Source organism: Oncorhynchus tshawytscha, linkage group LG22 (assembly GCF_018296145.1).
Source record: "Oncorhynchus tshawytscha isolate Ot180627B linkage group LG22, Otsh_v2.0, whole genome shotgun sequence".
Lineage (NCBI taxonomy): Eukaryota > Metazoa > Chordata > Actinopteri > Salmoniformes > Salmonidae > Oncorhynchus > Oncorhynchus tshawytscha.
Window position 1 is genome coordinate 13,188,412 of NC_056450.1, and position 18,320 is coordinate 13,206,731.

Genomic DNA, 18,320 nt, shown 5'->3' on the forward strand with positions numbered 1-18,320 from the left:
AAGATTCAATATCTGAGACATAAACTGAACAAGTTCCACAGACATGTGACTAACAGAAATTGAATAATGTGTCCCTGAACAAGGGGGGTTTAAAATCAAAAGTAACTGTCAGTATCTGGTGTGGCCACCAGCTGCATTAAGTACTGCAGTGCACTCCTCCTCATGGACTGCACCAGGTTTGCCAGTTCTTGCTGTGAGATGTTACCCCACTCTTCGACCAAGGCACCTGCAAGTTCCCGGACATTTCTGGGGGGAATGGCCCTAGTCCTCACCCTCCGATCCAACAGGTCCCAGATGTGCTCAATGGGATTGAGATCCGGGCTCTTCGCTGGCCATGGCAGAACACTGACATTCCTGTCTTGCAGGAAATCACTCACAGAACGAGCAGTATGGCTGGTGGCATTGTCATGCTGGAGGGTCATGTCAGTATGAGCCTGCAGGAAGGGTACCACACATGTCTTCCCTATAACGCACAGCGTTGAGATTGCCTGCAATGACAACAAGCTCAGTCTGATGATGCTGTGACACACCGCCCCAGACCATGACGGACCCTCCACCTCCAAATCGATCCCACTCCAGAGTACAGGCCTCGGTGTAACTCTCACTCCTTCGACGATAAACGCAAATCCGACCATCACCCCTGGTGAGACAAAACCCTGACTCGTCAGTGAAGAGCACTTTTTGCCAGTCCTGTCTGGTCCAGTGACGGTGGGTTTGTGCCCATAGGCGACGTTGTTGCCGGTGATGTCTGGTGAGGACCTGCCTTACAACAGACCTACAAGCCCTCAGTCCAACCTCTCTCAGCCTATTGCGGACTATCTGAGCACTGATGGAGGGATTGTGCGTTCCTGGTGTAACTCAGACAGTTGTTGTTTCCATCCTGTACCTGTCCCGCAGGTGTGATGTTCGGATGTACCAATCCTGTGCAGGTGTTGTTACATGTGGTCTGCCACTGCAAGGACGATCAGCTGTCCGTCCTGTCTCCCTGTAGCTCTGTCTTAGGCGTCTCACAGTACGGACATTGCAATTTATTGCCCTGGCCACATCTGCAGTTCTCATGCCTCCTTGCAGCATGCCTAAGACACGTTCACACAGATGATCAGGTCCCGTGGCATCTTTATTTTGGTGTTTTTCAGTCAGGAGAAAGGCCTCTTTAGTGTCCTAAGTTTTCAAATCTGTAACCTTAATTGCCTACAGTCTGTAAGCTGTTAGTGTCTTAACAACCGTTCCACAGGTGCATGCTCATTAATTGCATGGGAAACAGTCTAAACCCTTTACAATGAAGATCTGTGAAGTTATTTGGATTTTTATAAAATATCTTTGAAAGATATATATTTTTTGCTGAGTTTATATATATATGCACACACAGGTTAGATCACACATTGACTACTAATCATGTCATGAAAAGCCCCTAGTGGGCTAACCCGATATGACGGCTGTTAACACAAAGGAAGGGGGTTGGGTTTGAATGAAAGAGCGGGAAGACTGAGGGACAAAGGGATTGGTTTCGCTATCAGACCTTGAGAAGCTATGCTACCATAAATACAGAATCTTATGCATTCTAATAACCACCCATTCGGAAAAGGAAAATGCAAGATATATATATTACTCTGAGCTGTGCTTCGATAGATGGTTTAAAAAAAATGTTTTTAAACGTTAGGACAGCAGTCCTAACATTTCTGGAACTAAATGTTAATTTTGTTAGGTTGTAGTTGAAATTAGCCCTTTTAGACGTATGGACACCAGTCCTCACGTCCTCGGGAACTGAGGTTGACTTCTGTTAACTGGCTTTTGTACTGGGGGAGAGAAGGGCGTGTTTCATGGTTCTCAACCAATGTCTGTTCACTTGGGCGTGCACCTGAGTGAGCATAGTTTACTTATGAAAACAATTCTCTCATTTAGAAGCTAAAATTACATTTAATCTTTTCACAAATAGTTTCAAATTTAAACATTTAAATTGCGCAACAATTCCATGTGAATCTGAACTAGAATGTGTAGACTTTCCAATATACAATTTACGTCGTCCTATCATCAGATATAATGTCCTAGACAACAACTGATCTGACATCATATTATTTAAGTACCAATGGACACTTCAACTGGTTGAGAAAGGGATATATTGTTCCATTCCCCAACCTTTTGATGTTACCATACTCTCTCTATGTTAACAAAGGTCTTTCCAAGAGTCCATTCTGTAGAGTGGAGAGAAAATGGGGGAAAGGTATTTATGTGGGGGTCATAAACCTCACCCAACATGGCAACGTCATGACAGTAGTACTGTAGGTGCCAGGCGCACCGATTTGTGTCAAGAACTGTAAAGCTGCTGGGTTTTTCCACGCTCAACCGTTTCCTGTGTAACTCTAAAATTTTCCACCACCCATATGACAATCAGTCAACTTCACACAACTGTGGGAAGTATTAGATTCAACATGGGCTAGCATCCTTGTAGAATGCTTTAGACATTTTGTAGAATCCTTGCCCCAAAACCACTCCTGCATTGGGGTTGTTGTCCTGTTGGTAGGTGAACCTTCGCCCCAGTGTGAGGTCCAGAGTGCTCTGGAGCAGGTTTTCATCAAGGATCTCTTTGTACTTGGCTCCGTTCATCTTTATCTTGATCCTGACTAGTTGCCCAGTCCCTGCCACTGAAAAACATCCCCACAGCATGATGCTGCCACCACCATAGAGATTAGAGGTCGACCGATTTTGATTTTTCAACGCCGATACCGATACCGATTATTGGAGGACAAAAAAGCAAATACCGATTGGCCAATTTTTTATTTATTTATTTGTAATAATGACAATTACAACAATACTGAATGAACACTTATTTTATAATACATCACTCAAATAAATAATGAAACAATTTGGTTTAAATAATGCAAAAACAAAGTGTTGGAGAAGTAAAAGTGCAATATGTGCCATGTAAAAAAGCTAACGTTTGAGTTCCTTGCTCAGAACATGAGAACATATGAAAGTTGGTGGTTCCTTTTAACATGAGACTTCAATATTCCAAGGTAAGAGGTTTTATTCTCTATACCATTTGTATTTCATGTACCTTTGACTATTGGATGTTCTTATAGGCACTATAGTATTGCCAGTGTAGCAGTATAGCTTTCGCGTAACAGGCAGGCTCCTTGTGGAGTGCAACGAGAAGCAGGTGGTTAGAGTGTTGGACTAGTTAACTGTAAGGTTGCAAGTTTGGAACCCCCGAGCTGACAAGGTGAAAACCTGTCGTTCTGCCCCTGAACAAGGCAGTTAACCCACCGTTCCTAGGCCGTCATTGAAAATAAGAATGTGTTCTTAACTGACTTGTCAAGTTAAATAAAGGTATAAAAATAATAATAATAAAATAAATACTTTTTTTTTTTTTATCGCCAAAATCGGCACCCAGAAATACCGATTTCCGATTGTTATGAAAACTTGAAATCGGGCCCAATTAATCGGCCATTACGATTAATCGGTCAACCTCTAATAGATATGGTGCCAGGTTTCCTCCAGACGTGAAGCTTGGCATTCAGGACAAAGAATTCAATCTTGGTTTTCATGGTCTGAGTCCTTTAGGTGCCTTTTGGCAAACTCCAATCGGGCTGTCATGTGCCTTTCACTGAGGAGTGTCTACCATTGGTGGAGTGCTGCAGAGATGGTTGTCCTTCTGGAAGGTTCTCCCATCTCCACAAAGGAACTCTGGAGTGCTGTCAGAATGACCATGTGTTTCTTGGTCACCTCCCTGACCAAGGCCCTTCTCCCCCAATTGCTCAGTTTGGCCAAGCAGCCAGTTCTAAGAAGATTCTTGGTGGTTCCAAACTTCCTCCATTTAAGAATGAAGGAGGCCACTGTATTCTTGGGGATCTTCAATGCTGCAGAAATGTTTTGGTACCCTTCCCCAGATCTGTACCTCGACACAATCCTGTCTCGGAGCTCTATGGACAATTCCTTCGGTCACATGGCATGGTTTTTGCTCTCACATGTACTGTCAACTGTGGGACCTTATATAAACTGGTGTGTTCCTTTCCAAATCATGTCCAGTCAATTGGATTTACCACAGGTGGACTCCAATCAAGTTGTGAAACATCACAAGGATGATCAATGAAAACAAGACGCACTTGAGCTCAATTTCAAGTCTCATAGCAAAGAGTCGTAATACTTATATATAGTAAATCAGGTATTTCTGGTTTTATTTTTAATACATTTACAAATGGGTCCTATTATGCCTGGAGGAAATCAAGCACCTCATACCAATGGTGTCACATCCTGACCTTAGTTACTTTTTTATGTCTCTGTTTTAGGTTGGTCAGGGCGTGTTTTGTAGTTCTATGTGTTTGGCCTGGTATGGTTCCCAATCAGAGGCAGCTGTCAATCGTTGTCTCTGATTGAGAACCATACTTAGGCAGCCTGTTTTCCCACTATGGTTTGTGGATAGTTATTTTACGTTTCAGTGTTTGCACCATAAGGGACTGTTTCGGTTTTCATTTATTCTCTTGTTCTTTTGTATTTTGTGTTCAGTGTATTAAAAGTAAATATGAACGCGTACCATGCTGTGCTTTGGTCTACTCCTTCTTCCACCAACGACAATTGTTACAAATGGTCAAGCATTGTGGTGGTAGTGTGAGGGTTTGGGGATGCTTTGCTGCCTCAGGACCTGTACGACTTGCCTTAATAGAAGGAACCATGAATTCTGCTATGTATCAGATAATTCTACAGGAGAATGTCAGGCCATTCATCTGTGAGCTGAAGCTTAAACGCAGCTGGGTCATGCAGCAAGACAATGATCCAAAACACACAAACAAGTCTACATGAAAATGGCTAAAAAGCAACAAATTTGAGAATGGCCTAGTTTAAGTCTTGACCTAATCCCAATTGAGATGTTATTGAGTGTAAGGGGACTAGGTGTTGAATAACTTTGTTTATGAAATAAATGAAATAAGTATGTCATTGTTGTGTTATTTGTTCACTCAGGTTCCCTTTATCTAATATTATCTTTTGGTTGAAGATCTGATAACATTCAGTATCTGTCATGTTCTGACCTTAGTTCCTTTTTTATGTCTTTGTGTTAGGTTGGTCAGAGTTGGGGTGGGTAGTCTAGGTTCTTTTTTCTATGTTATATTCCTATATGTTTGGCCAAGTCTGGTTCTCAATCAGAGGCAGGTGTCGTTCATTGTCTCTGATTGAGAATCATACTTAGGTAGCCTGTTTTCCCCATTTTGGTTGTGGGTGTTTAATTTCTGTTTAGTGTCTGTTCACCTGGCAGAACTATTTAGTTTTCGCTTCATTGTTATTTTGTGTAGTGTTCAGTTTTTCAATTACAATATGACGAACACTTACCACGCTGCATTTTGGTCCTCCTCTCCTTCTACCAATGAGAATCGTTACAGTATCAAAAATATGCAAAAGTAGAGACAATTTGAAAGAGGACTGATACTTTATTCACAGCACTGCACATGTACAGTATATATTATTATTATTATCAGTTGTATTTTATTTTTGGGAAATTGGTCCGTGGACCGGGCCGCCAGTTGCCCATCCCCCATTTATACCAATAAATATTGCCGATCTGGAGTCACTAGCTAGATTTCACTCTTGGATTAATCTGGTGCTAACAACATTGATTACCATTGCCAGAGTTGTGCTCTATAAATAGAATACCCCCATTGACTGGTGGCATTAATCAATATTTAACAAACCCATAGCAGACCAAATGGACAGGGGGATGGTGGTATATCCACGCCTGAACTTCAGATTTGTTCAGGCTTGTCTACTATTATGGTGATATTTTTAATACAAGATTATGTCTCAAATGCAAACACTGTTGATAGTAAAGTGAAGGTTACATTCACCCCCTATAATTGACATAGTTCAACTTTCTAAAGCAGAATCAGATGTCTGGACATGGACGTAAACAATAAGTGTCTGATTAGCATTTCACACGGTCCCCCTCAACCTCCTGACCTCTGATCCCCATTACTACACTATGGGAAGCTATAGCTAGGTGACAGGGATGTGGACACAGGTTCCGCTCCATCTCAGGAGACAGTCAGGATCAATAGTGGATCCTCCTATTTAGACATGCATAGTCGTGAGCATGGTTGAGTAGCCAATGACCATGGATAGAGAGGAAGAGAGAGTGACACCAGCTGAATATGTGAGCCCCATCAGTGTTATTCCACATATACCGGAAGGCTTGGTATGACTGTCAGCTTCCAGACAGTATAGACCAAGTCTGACCCTCATGTAAATGTTTTTTTTTCAATACATTTTATCTATAGGAGTTTATTTTAACATTGAGGACTAGTGTATTGGGGAAATGTGATTTTTTTTCCCCCCTTTAGGAAAGCAGCTGTGCACAGAACCTCAGCCCCATTTAGAAAATACAACCATGCCGCTTGAGGGAGATTGAACGAAAACACAGTCAAGGTTCGCATACCAGAGGACATATCCAGCTGTTGGGGTGTAATATGACCAAGCTTTCAGAGCTCTTCATCTGTTGACGTCTATCTGCATAATCCATTAAACATCATTACATGCTACATCTCTCTATCTGCTGGGCTAGCCGCTAGACACATTTCCTTGGCTAGCAGAGGACAGAGGAGAGGAGGGCTGATACTATGGAATGCGGCTCGGAGTTTAAGGAACATTCTAATGAGGGCTGCTGAACTGAAGGAGATAGGAGAGAATGTTGGAGGAGGTCTGGGCAGTGACGATGGTCTCACTGGGGGCTGCAGGAGGATTCTCCTGGGCCCAGTTTTTCAAAAGTTATCTATCTGGGATTTCACCCACCAGTTGGGATTAAATGAATAGAAAGAGAATAAATAGAATGGACAAACCATTGACTTGATTGGGGACTGTTCTATTCGTTCTATTTCTATGCATGTAAACCTACCCGGTAAGTGAAATCCAGATAGATAACTTTTGAAAAACTGGGCCCTGGGGACCAGAGAGGCTATATTAGATCTTATCTGACTCCCACGGTGAGAGAGTGAAAGCCTTTACACCCGCCTCCCTCTCTCTCTCTCCGCCTCCTCTCCCTTCCTCCCTCCCTCCCTCTCCCTCCCTGCCTCCCTCTCCCTCCCTGCCTCCCTGCCTCCCTCCCTCCCTCCCTCCCCCTCCCTGCCTCCCTGTCTCACTCCCTCCCTCTTTGTGGTGCAAATGAAAGCAAACAGTGCAGGCCCCAGATAACGTCTCCCTCCGCTTGACAATCACCTCTGACATTGCACTAATGGGGAATTTAGTGATGTTAATAAAAGCGGTCAATAGAGTGCCCTGGGGGACTAGCACAAAGCCAACCACACACTTCTGATCTCGCCGGGGATATCATTAATATGGCCCAAAAATATAGAATCCTCTGTACACCCCAAACCCATCCCCCTGGCCCACACATATGCTACATACAGGCATTGACATGCACACAGACACACAGAAGACACACAAAAGACACACACACACACACACTTTCAAAATGAGATACTTGCACTTGAAGGCAATCACGAACAAGCATGCCTAGCCTAGACTAGACTGGACTTCACACACATACATGCACATCCTACATGTCGTAGAGACTAAACACTTGGGCCTATAGTCATTAGTGTACATAATTCCCCTTTTAATTCATATTAGCAATTAAAGACCAAAGACACGGAGGAGCAGGCAGGACAGACGCCTTGTGGGACTGAATTAAAATAAAGAAACCAAACTGTGGCCGACAAGATGTGGCTGATATGTGGCCTGGTATTAGAGAACAGGGATTTCAGAAAGGAGGGGATGGCTTGTGCTCTGGCTACTGGTACACTAAATGAGCTCGCCTTCTTTCTTTCTTTCTTTCTCTCTCTCTCTCGTCTGCTCTCTTTCTCCCCATCTCTTCCCCCTTCTCCCTCCCCATCTTCGAGGGCAAAGAGTGTTTCTTTGGATTGCATTGGAGTAGAATAGAATCACTTTGGTGCTCGCCAAGGAAAATAAATCCCCTCCTTAATTTGTGAATATTTCTCAGTCATTCAGATAGTCTTTAATGTGCCTGTTCTGCTCCCCGGAGCTGCAAAACAATTAGGCCTAATTACATGTAGTGTGAGAATGATTTGATAAAGGGAAATGTTGTATCCCTGCAAAGTAGAGCAGTCAAAGGCAGTTATCTTGATTGCTGTGTTTGTTATTATTATGAGTGTGTGCATCCACCGTAGTTCCTCCCAGACTCGGACTCAACCTTGTCGTTTCCAGGGTCGTTGGTGAGCTGGGGTTGCTGCCCTGTTGTTTAATGCCTAGAGGAAACATTAGAGCGGTAGCCTAAAATCCAGATTTGTTTTGTGCTAGTATTCCACTCCTTGTACTCCGTGTAATATGCCAGTAATGGAGTGGCAAGAAGTGGAATGTTAGCACAAACAGACTGGTACACGTGATATTAGAGCTGAGTTGAGCTGAGGAATGGCTCTGTAAGCTATTACCAGCGGTAACCTCAGTAGACTACAGTCAGTGTAAAATGTAAATGAATTATTCTGCTGGCTTTCTACATTGAACTGAGGCTGAAGAGAACTCCCAGTGGAAGGGAGCTGTCTGCTTCTTGGTAAGTGAACGTTGAGGTGTGAATGGGAACAGAGTCTGAATAATGATGGCTGGTTTGGTTTCACTGTATCAATGCCTACAATAACCTTGGACTTGCACTGTGTAAGATGAGTCTAGCACTATTGTACATTGTTCTCTGTAGAAATGATAACAGACCACGTGACTCTACTGAGCCAAAATGGTCATTGGGTATGATTACAGAGAGAGAACTATTTACAGTATGTTTGAACTATTCACCATTTACAGTATGTGTGTTTGAATTATCCACTATTTAGAGTATGTGATTGAACTATGCACTATTTACAGTATGTGTTTGAACTATGCACTATTTACAGTATGTGTTTGAATTATGCACTATTTACAGGATGTGTTTGAACTATGCACTATTTACAGTATGTGTTTGAACTATGCACTATTTACAGTATGTGTTTGAACTATGCACTATTTACAGTATGTGTTTGAACTATGCACTATTTACAGTATGTGTTTGAATTATGCACTATTTACAGGATGTGTTTGAACTATGCACTATTTACAGTATGTGTTTGAACTATGCACTATTTACAGTATGTGTTTGAACTATGCACTATTTACAGTATGTGTTTGAACTATGCACTATTTACAGTATGTGTTTGAACTATGCACCATTTACAGTATGTGTTTGAACTATGCACTATTTACAGTATGTGTTTGAACTATGCACCATTTACAGTATGTGTTTGAACTATGCACCATTTACAGTATGTGTTTCTCTGTAGTTCCTTAACCTCTGCCTTATTCAACTCTTCGTCTTGGTGCATTGCATGTGCTTCCTCAGCAGTGTGTGTGTGTGCGTGTGTGTGTGTGTGTTTGCATCCGTGTGTCTCCTCTGTAACTCACAGCTTTTGTGCACTGCACGTCTTTTCCCAGCAGCCAGTTGAGCTCCAGGTTGCCCTCTCCCTGGTAGCAGGACTGCAGGCGCTCCTTGATACGAGCGTTGATGTCCTTGATGGTGAACACGCAGAGCGCAGAGTCATCTGGCGGCTGGTGGTACTGCTTCTGGCCCTTGGAGAACACGGTGAAGAGCACATCGTCCGTGGCACTGATGTTCAGCGAGGCGGCCAGCACACGGCCCGGCTTAGCTAGGTAGGCAGCCTGCAGGAGACGGTACTCCACGCCATTCCTCACGCAGCCCACGGGTAAGGAGACGTACGAGTGGAACTTGTGGTCATCCTTGCAGAGGCGTACGATGCGCGAGGTGTAGAAGAGGTCATTGGAGGATCCGCCAGATGACATGCTGTTCTCCGGCGTCTCAGGCTGGACGGTCAGGAAGTAGACGAAGGAACCACTGGCGAAGCCATACACGTAGTAGATGTCGAAGTGGGACACCAGCGCAAGCGTGTCTGATGGGATCTTTATCAGAGACGAGACGAAGTCCGTGTGGAGCTCGTAGTCAAGCATGGCTGAGGACTCTGGGTCACGGGGCAGCTTACGGCTGGAGATGGTAGGGAAGTAGTCCTGCTTGCCGTCTACTGCCGTCCCGATGAAGAGAGTCCCGTCCTGGCCATGGGAGGGCACGATTACCCCGTACATGGTGCCTGTCTGGTTGACACTGGAGAGGTAGTGCTCTTTCTTATGGGACGGCTCCACTAGGATAAACAAGTCGTCCAGACGAAGGAGTTTACAGACTCCCTGGTAGAGGCTACCGCAAGCCAGAAGGCGATTCTGGCTGTAGTCTATGAGGAGCAGCTTGTTGACGTTGTTTGTGGAGGTCAGGGGTTCAGAGCAGGGCTGGACGATGAGGGGCGGGTAGCAGGCCTTGTTATCGTCCTCAGGGCCTGTGTCGTGGGACACCATCAGGGTCAGGTTGCCTGATAGCTTGTAGACACGGTTTACTGCTCCGATGTAGAGCGCCCCAGTTGTCTGGTGGACCGTCAGATGGTTGAAGGCCCACTCCCGGCGCTCTGGGTGGAAGCTGGTGAAGGTGGTCTGGCCTTGGCACACGGTGGCAGCGACAGCTAACACCCAGCAGCCCAGCATGGCCAGCACAGCGCCCCGTGTAGGGCCCGCTGGGAAAGTCCTGGCGCTGTATTGTGTGACTCGCCGCGACCGTCGGCCCTCCATACCACTAGGGACTCTGCAACAAGGCAACAGCAGACTGAACAGGGGGAGGATGGAGGAGGAGTGGGAGGGAGGCTACCTTCCTCTTTGTGTTCTCAAAGGCTAGGTTCGCGCTTTTATCTTCACCACGGTCTTCACATGTTTCTGAAAGAGAGAAAGAGAGAGAGGTGGGTGAATAAATGAAAGAGAGCGCATTGTGACTCACACTCACAGTCAAAGGGGAAGCAGATAACGGAAAAGGCCTTTCTTTTGGTCCCTCCTGCTGCTTTGGAAAGTTCACCCTGGTCAAGGCGATGAGTTAGGGAACAGTAGAATGAATGCTGAGAGAAAACCTTTATCGCTACATTCCAGAGGAGTTGCTGGACAAGAGAGGTCTGATAAGACAATGAAGGAAAGTGAGCAGGTTACGGCTAACGGAAATTAGCATGACCTGAGACCTGAGTCCTGAGTCCTGCTGCCTAGCTGCTTCAGGCCTCAGACACTGAGACAGTGGGTTTCTAAGAACACCACAAACCAACAGACTGCCCAGGGCGCCACATTTCACAGATCAAGCCTCACCATGCACTGAAATGAGTCATACTACTTAGTGTCATCCACACATCAGAGAAGCACACTTCAGGCTAGTGCTCCATGGAGCCACTTATTTAATGCTATACTGAACAGATGCCATAGGTCAAATAATACAAGCAAGAGGCTAAAAATGTCTTGACATTTAAACCAAGGTTTTAAGTACTCCAGCTAGAGAAAGACTTTTGAGGGTACAGCACAGCTAAAAACCAAAGGAATGTTAAATACATGTATTGGGCTCATATTACCCTAAATCTATTTCTGGGAAGGAAGCATTGCCATCTCATTTTGGTTGTACCCCCTCCTCTATCCATGTTACTCATTTCCAATCTAACTGTGAAAACATATATCAAGGAAAGTTTGCAATTTATGTAACAATGCTTTGCAGACTGGCTGCAGAGATGTCATCCCCACCACAATGCTATAAATGAAGAGAGAGAGAGAGAGAGAGAGACAGAGAGAAAGAGAGAGATATGGGCAGAGAAAGGGAGAGACAGAGGGAAAGAGAGAGCCCCTCTTCACAGTTTATCCCCAGGAGTTAATTATCTGGTCTACGGTAGAGGGGAGGTCTGGATCTTATTACTGGAACAAAGTGAGAACAAATTGGGAGACAGATCCTCTGCTTGCAACCCTCCTCTGTCTGTTTTATCTTCCCACTTTTTCCCTCCTTCCCTCCCTTCTTCTCTCCTTCCCTCTCTCACACCCCTCCCTCCCTCCCTCCTCTCTCTCTCCCCCTATCTGCTTTTCTCCACCCCCACCCTTCTTATCTCCCTCACCCCCCTCACCCCTCTCTCCATCCCTTCCTCTCTGCTCTTTAAGGTCTCTGTCTGTTCAACCAGGATATGAATCTATTAATTATTATTATTCAACGTTACTCTGTTTTTTTTTGTCCACCGCTGACACCATCACATCCTGCAGGGATTAATCATTGGCTCCGGAAGAATCCTTCCTAAATGAATCAGGACCCCGTTCGACATGCACATCTCACCCTCCTCTCCCTCTCTCCCTCGTTTTAATAGTGCATCCAATACCATGCTGTGTTTTCTCTCCCTTGATCAGTATTATTCCATCAGGACCAAGCAACGCTAGGCAGTGAAGGGCTAACAAGTGGAGACAATGGCAGCGATGGACGCAGCGCATTGTGACATCAAGGATGATCAGGCATAGCGCTACAACAAGGGTAATTAGTGGCGTGCTGGACGAGGTAGCTGGGGACCGTGTGCGTGTCGGTGGGGACGCCAGGGGGGTGAAACGTGTCGGACACAAGCCTACATCGTTCGTTACACTCCACATTTGCATTTCACAGCAGCCAGTGAGGGAGAGCGGGAGAGAGGGGAGGGCAGCAGAGAGAATCAAGCCAAGGATGAGAATAGAGAGATGTGGCTGGACTAATCAGCTGGCTCTTTGATTTAGTCATTTGCATATGTCTGGATGGGGTGGGATATAGAGGCGATCTACAGTGCTTCAGGTGGGTCTGGTATACAGCATATATATTTACAGTCCCTCTCCACTTACACACACTCCTCCCTCCCCCAGCCCTCTGCTGTCAAAACCTGGTAACTGTCATCCTGGGTCCCTCCCACCAACCTCCCTCCCTCAGCCCATAAACAGTGAGTTCCTAGGGGCCACTGGGGCCTGGCCTGGCCTGGCCTAGCCTTGCGTGTGCTGGGGTGGGCTGAGGTGTGGGAGGTGGGTGGGCTGCTCTTAGGTGTCCCATAAAAGAGCTGGGCTAGGCTATAAACCAGGGTCAAGCCCACTTCCTGCGCTGCCCGCCCACCCTGACTGAACCACGGCTGCAGCCGCCATGCTGCTTCCTTTGTATGAGCGTAGTGCTATGGAGGTGCAGAGCAGAGAGCAGAGCAGAGCAGAGAGCAGAGCAGAGTAAAACAGAGGAGAGGTGCATCCCAAATGGCAAAGGGTTCCTTATATAATGCACTACTTTTGAACAAGAGCCTAATGGGATTAGGGTGTTATTTGGGATGCAGAACAGAGCATATCCCTCTGGAGATATAATCAGGCTCCTGCTGAGGCAGCAGTTCTTTCCACCTCAAACCCCTCAGCGTTTTGCCCTTTAGGGCTTTAGAATGCAGGCAGGCAGCACCCCCTCCACCTTCCTAACCCCCTCCACCTCCCCAACCCCCTCCACCTCCCTAACTCCTTACACCTACCTAACCCCCACACTTCCCTAACCCCCTCCACCTCCCTAACTCCTTACACCTCCCTAACCCCCACACTTCCCCAACCCCCCTCCACCTCCCTAACTCCTTACACCTCCCTAACCCCAAAATGTCTAAACACTTGTTTTTGCTTCGTCATTATGGGGTATTGTGATGTCATTATGAGGTATTGTGATGTCATTATGGGGTATTGTGTGTAGATTGCTGAGGATTTTTATTTATTTAATCCATTTTAGAATAAGGCTGTAACGTCACAAAGTGTGGAAAAAGTATTTTACTACCCATCCATCTCTCCCTTCCTTCCTCCTTTCCCTCTATCTCCTCCTTCCCTATGGCTTGGGAAGAATTTGCGTTTCATTTTTCCTTGTTCGTGTTTTGGTGGGTGAACTGGCGGCAGCTGCACTGAAGCAGAAGCAGGAGCAGAAGGAGAAGAAGAAGAAGCAGGAGCAGGAGCAGGAGCAGGAGCAGAAGAAGAAGCAGCTGCACTGAAGCAGAAGCAGAAGAAGAAGAAGCAGGAGCAGAAGAAGAAGCAGCTGCACTGAAGCTGAAGCAGAAGCAGAAGAAGAAGAAGCAGGAGCAGGAGCAGAAGAAGAAGCAGCTGCACTGAAGCAGAAGCAGGAGCAGAAGGAGAAGAAGAAGAAGCAGGAGCAGGAGCAGGAGCAGAAGAAGAAGCAGCTGCACTGAAGCAGAAGCAGGAGCAGAAGGAGAAGAAGAAGAAGCAGGAGCAGGAGCAGGAGCAGAAGAAGAAGCAGCTGCACTGAAGCAGAAGCAGAAGAAGAAGAAGCAGGAGCAGAAGAAGAAGCAGCTGCACTGAAGCTGAAGCAGAAGCAGAAGAAGAAGAAGCAGGAGCAGGAGCAGAAGAAGAAGCAGCTGCACTGAAGCAGAAGCAGAAGAAGAAGAAGCAGGAGCAGAAGAAGAGACTGAATTAATGAACGGTGACCATATATAACGTCTCAAAGGTCAACTGCTAATGTAGCTACCAGGAAGAGAAGCTGTACCAAGCAATGGAGCTGTGTTGATTGCTGTTTTCCCCTCCTTTTGGCCGCTCTTGACGGGTAGGGACTCATTATGCTGCCAACCAAGGGATTTGAATAGCACGATTGACTTCGCTTGTTAGTAGCTTTCTTGTTTGAAGCCACGTCGTCTTTTCTCTCCTCCTCGCTAGCAGACATATACAGCGGGAACTCGTGAAGCAATTAACATGCAAGCGCTAGTGGTGGTGAATCATGAGCCAGTCACCTGATAGCCTAGACCTAGAGAGGCCTTGGGGCATCATGGGTGATACGCCTGGCTGAGTCTGTGGTAGCATTTGTAGGCTACAATGGAGACATTCTTGTCCAGGCTTGATTTGCTTCTGAGCTATAATGAACGGTAGGAATAGCATTGTATAGTAAAAACACCTCTTTCAATTTACCGCCAATGCTACCAGTGTGTCAAACAGGCCTGATCTCCGGACCCAGACTAAACTCTTGCGTGCGGGCGGTGTGCAGCTGGCCAGCTACTCGATTTGTCTGTCACGAGAGACTACCAGTTAAACAGCAACTCCACCCGATGCAGAGCCATCTTTGTCTGCTCGCGGACACATTGAGCCATCTGTTTTCTACACAAGCCTTGTTTGTGGGTCAGCTTTGATTTGTTGACACATTACAACCGTGTAAATTGTAGCGACGCACAAAGATGTACTGGAGTGAAGACACACGTCAGCTAACGTGGGAATTACATCATCCCACAGACAAGCTAACAAAAAAAAAACATCAGATTGCTCAGCTCACTAAATGAATTAACCGCTTCCTGGATGAGTCAATCTGTCCTGTGTTTGTCAACCATGCCATTTCATCTACCAGCTCATCCTCATTAGTCAGTGTGTAGGCACAGGTCTTCTGACTGACCACCACTGCTGGATGTGTGTTGTAAAACAGCTACTGTATAGTCCTACTGTTACTCTACATCAGGGATCCTCAACTAGAGTCAGCTGCGGGCCGGAAGATAATTACAAATCATTTGCAAACTGAAAATTGCCTGCAAGAGGCCCAAACTAAACCAGAATGATTCAAACCTTGCTTACATTCGTATACGATCACATACTGTATATCTCTATTATGCGTGGGAATACCTTGGAACACATTTCCAAAATAAAAATCAACTGGAGCTGATTTGCTGGTGTTTATACAGTCTTTTATGTGGTTTATGTCCAACAATAAAAAAATAAAAATGTAATGTTTACAATGTTTTGCTGAGAAAACTTGGGTGGCCAAATAAAATCCCAGGCGGACCACCAGTTGGGGAACCCTGCATGTTCTGACTAGTGTCAACCCGGAAAATAACAAACAGACACCAGAAGACATCCAGTCAACTCGTCTCCAGGCAGAAAAAGTATTGGCCACGTGAAGTGAAGATAAGACATCAACAACATACCATTGTGAACTGGAAACGGTGATCATGGTTTCGAAATGAGCAATGCGTTTCTCTTAAGCTTCCCATTGATAATGAAACAGTCGGCATGTTGGCCTGCTCAGCTCACCCATGCTGCTGCCTCTGAGTGCCTTGCTAACCCAAAGGGCTGCTGCACTCTGTCAGCTCTTTCTGTCAACTCTCTACTTCTGGCCAGCGCTGCTAGCGCACAATAGTTCACTATAGTGAGTCGCTTGTGCACTATATAGGGGATAAGGAGGCCTTTTGGACAAAGCCTCTGTTAGCTCGTCTGCCTGTGTCCTGCCTGGTCCCTGTATCTGAACGCTGGTGGTGCCCTCAGTTGGCGTCCTTTGGGGTACGAACTTTGGGGGCAGTGCCAGGCCAGAAGCGGGCACAGGGAGCTACATGGTAGCAGCTAGGCTAATCTGTAGAAGTGGAGGGCTTGCCACACTGGAGGACAAGGGGAGGAGAGGAGAAACTAGGACAATGACAAAACAAACCAACAAAACAGTACCTGACTGCTCTGGTCAGTGCAGTAGTGGAATGCTTTCAGTGAGCTGAGCAGGCCTATAGCTCTGAACCCCAGTCTCTTCCCCTGCTGGAAGAGAGCAGCCGTTCATCCCTCCTCCTCCCTCCCTCCCCCTCTCTCCCTCCTCCCTCTCTCACTCCCTCTGCTTTGTGCCTCTTGACTTCCCCCACACTAAGCTCCTTAACAATGCAGTCAAAATTGTTTGATCTCCTAAATTCATATTTACAGACATTGTATTCCAGGAGATAAAGAACATAAACCAAAATCCAGTTACGGATTAAATCCAATTAATTGTTGTGGGGAAGGAAAAAAATGACATATCAGAATTTCATGGCTCTGATTAATTCCGTTATTCCCTGAATGATTAATATGAAGCATGAAATTGAAACGGTTAAATAAAAGTGAGACGATACAATCTACAGGAGCCCAATTTGGTTTACAAAAAAACAACAAACAAATAACTTCAAGCCATAATTAAGAATAATTACGAGGTTTATAACGCGCCTGGAACAAACTTTTGTGATTGGGTTAAAGAAAGTGAACCGTCAGCAGCAGAGATAGCAGCCATTTGCATGTTGGTATTAAAAATAGAACGTTTAATCTCCCCTGAAGGAAGGTCTTCTCTATGGGAGGAGACTATTAAAAAAAAAGTGATTAGCGGGAGAGGTTAGTCCATTAGTCTTTATTTCTCCACTGAATGAGAGGGTTTCTGCTGTTATGTCTCGTCTCTTGTCGAGGAGTTAGAACAGTTACAGTAGGGAGAACAAGTATTTGATACACTGACAATTCTGCAGGTTTTCCTACTTACAAAGCATGTAGAGGTCTGTAAGTTTCATCATAGGTACACTTCAACTGTGAGAGACGGAATCTAAAACAAAAATCCAGAAAATCACATTGTATGATTTTTAAGTAATTAATTTGCATTTTATTGCATGACATACGTATTTGATCACCTACCAACCAGTAAGAATTCTGGCTCTCACAGACCTGTTAGTTTTTCTTTAAGACGCCCTCCTGTTCTCCACTCATTACCTGTATTAACTGCACCTGTTTGAACTCGTTACCTGTATAAAAGACACCTGTCCACACACACAATCAAACAGACTCCAACCTCTCCACAATGGCCAAGACCAGAGAGCTGTGTAAGGACATCAGGGACAAAATTGTAGACCTGCACAAGGCTGGGATGGGCTACAGGACAATAGGCAAGCAGCATGGTGAGAAGGCAACAACTGTTGGTGCAATTATTAGAAAATGAAAGAAGTTCAAGATGATGGTCAATCACCCTCGGTCTGGGGCTCCATGCAAGATCTCACCTCGTGGGGCATCAATGATCATGAGGAAGGTGAGGCATCAGCCCAGAACTACATGGCAGGACCTGGTCAATGACCTGAAGAGAGCTGGGACCACAGTCTCAAAGAAATCCATTAGTAACACACTATGCCGTCATGGATTAAAATCCTGCAGCGCATGCAAGATCCCCCTGCTCAAGCCAGAGCATGTCCAGGCTCGTCTGAAGTTTGCCAATGACCATCTGGATGATCCAGAGGAGGAATGGGAGAAGGTCAACCGTGAAGCATGGAGGTGGAAACATCATTCTTTGGGGACGCTTTTCTCCAAAGGGGACAGGACGACTGCACCGTATTGAGGGGAGGATGGATGTGGCCCTGTATCGCGAGATCTTGGCCAACAACCTCCTTCCCTCAGTAAGAGCTGAAGGGAGGGAGCTGAAAGTCCGTATTGCCCAGCGACAGCCCCAAAACCTGAAGGATCTGGAGAAGGTCTGTATGGAAGAGTGGGCCAAAATCCCTGCTGCAGTGTGTGCAAACCTGGTCAAGAACTACAGGAAATGTATGATCTCTGTAATTGCAAACAAAGGTTTCTGTACCAATTATTAAGTTCTGCTTTTCTGATGTATAAAATACTTATGTCATGCAATAAAATGCTAATTCATTACTTAAAAATCATACAATGTGATATTCTGGATT

At 45.5% G+C, this 18,320-nt stretch overlaps 1 protein-coding gene across 1 annotated transcript in view; it reads right to left on the reverse strand.

Annotated features, from left to right (window-relative positions):
* LOC112221520 (plexin-A2-like) overlaps positions 1-18,320 on the reverse strand; it is a 314,405-nt gene that overhangs the window by 261,548 nt on the left and 34,537 nt on the right. The window contains exon 2 of the mRNA XM_042303787.1: positions 9,427-10,791. Within this exon, the coding sequence (XP_042159721.1) occupies positions 9,427-10,650 (1,224 nt within the window). The 5' untranslated portion in view covers positions 10,651-10,791. The remainder of the gene's footprint in view (positions 1-9,426; positions 10,792-18,320) is intronic.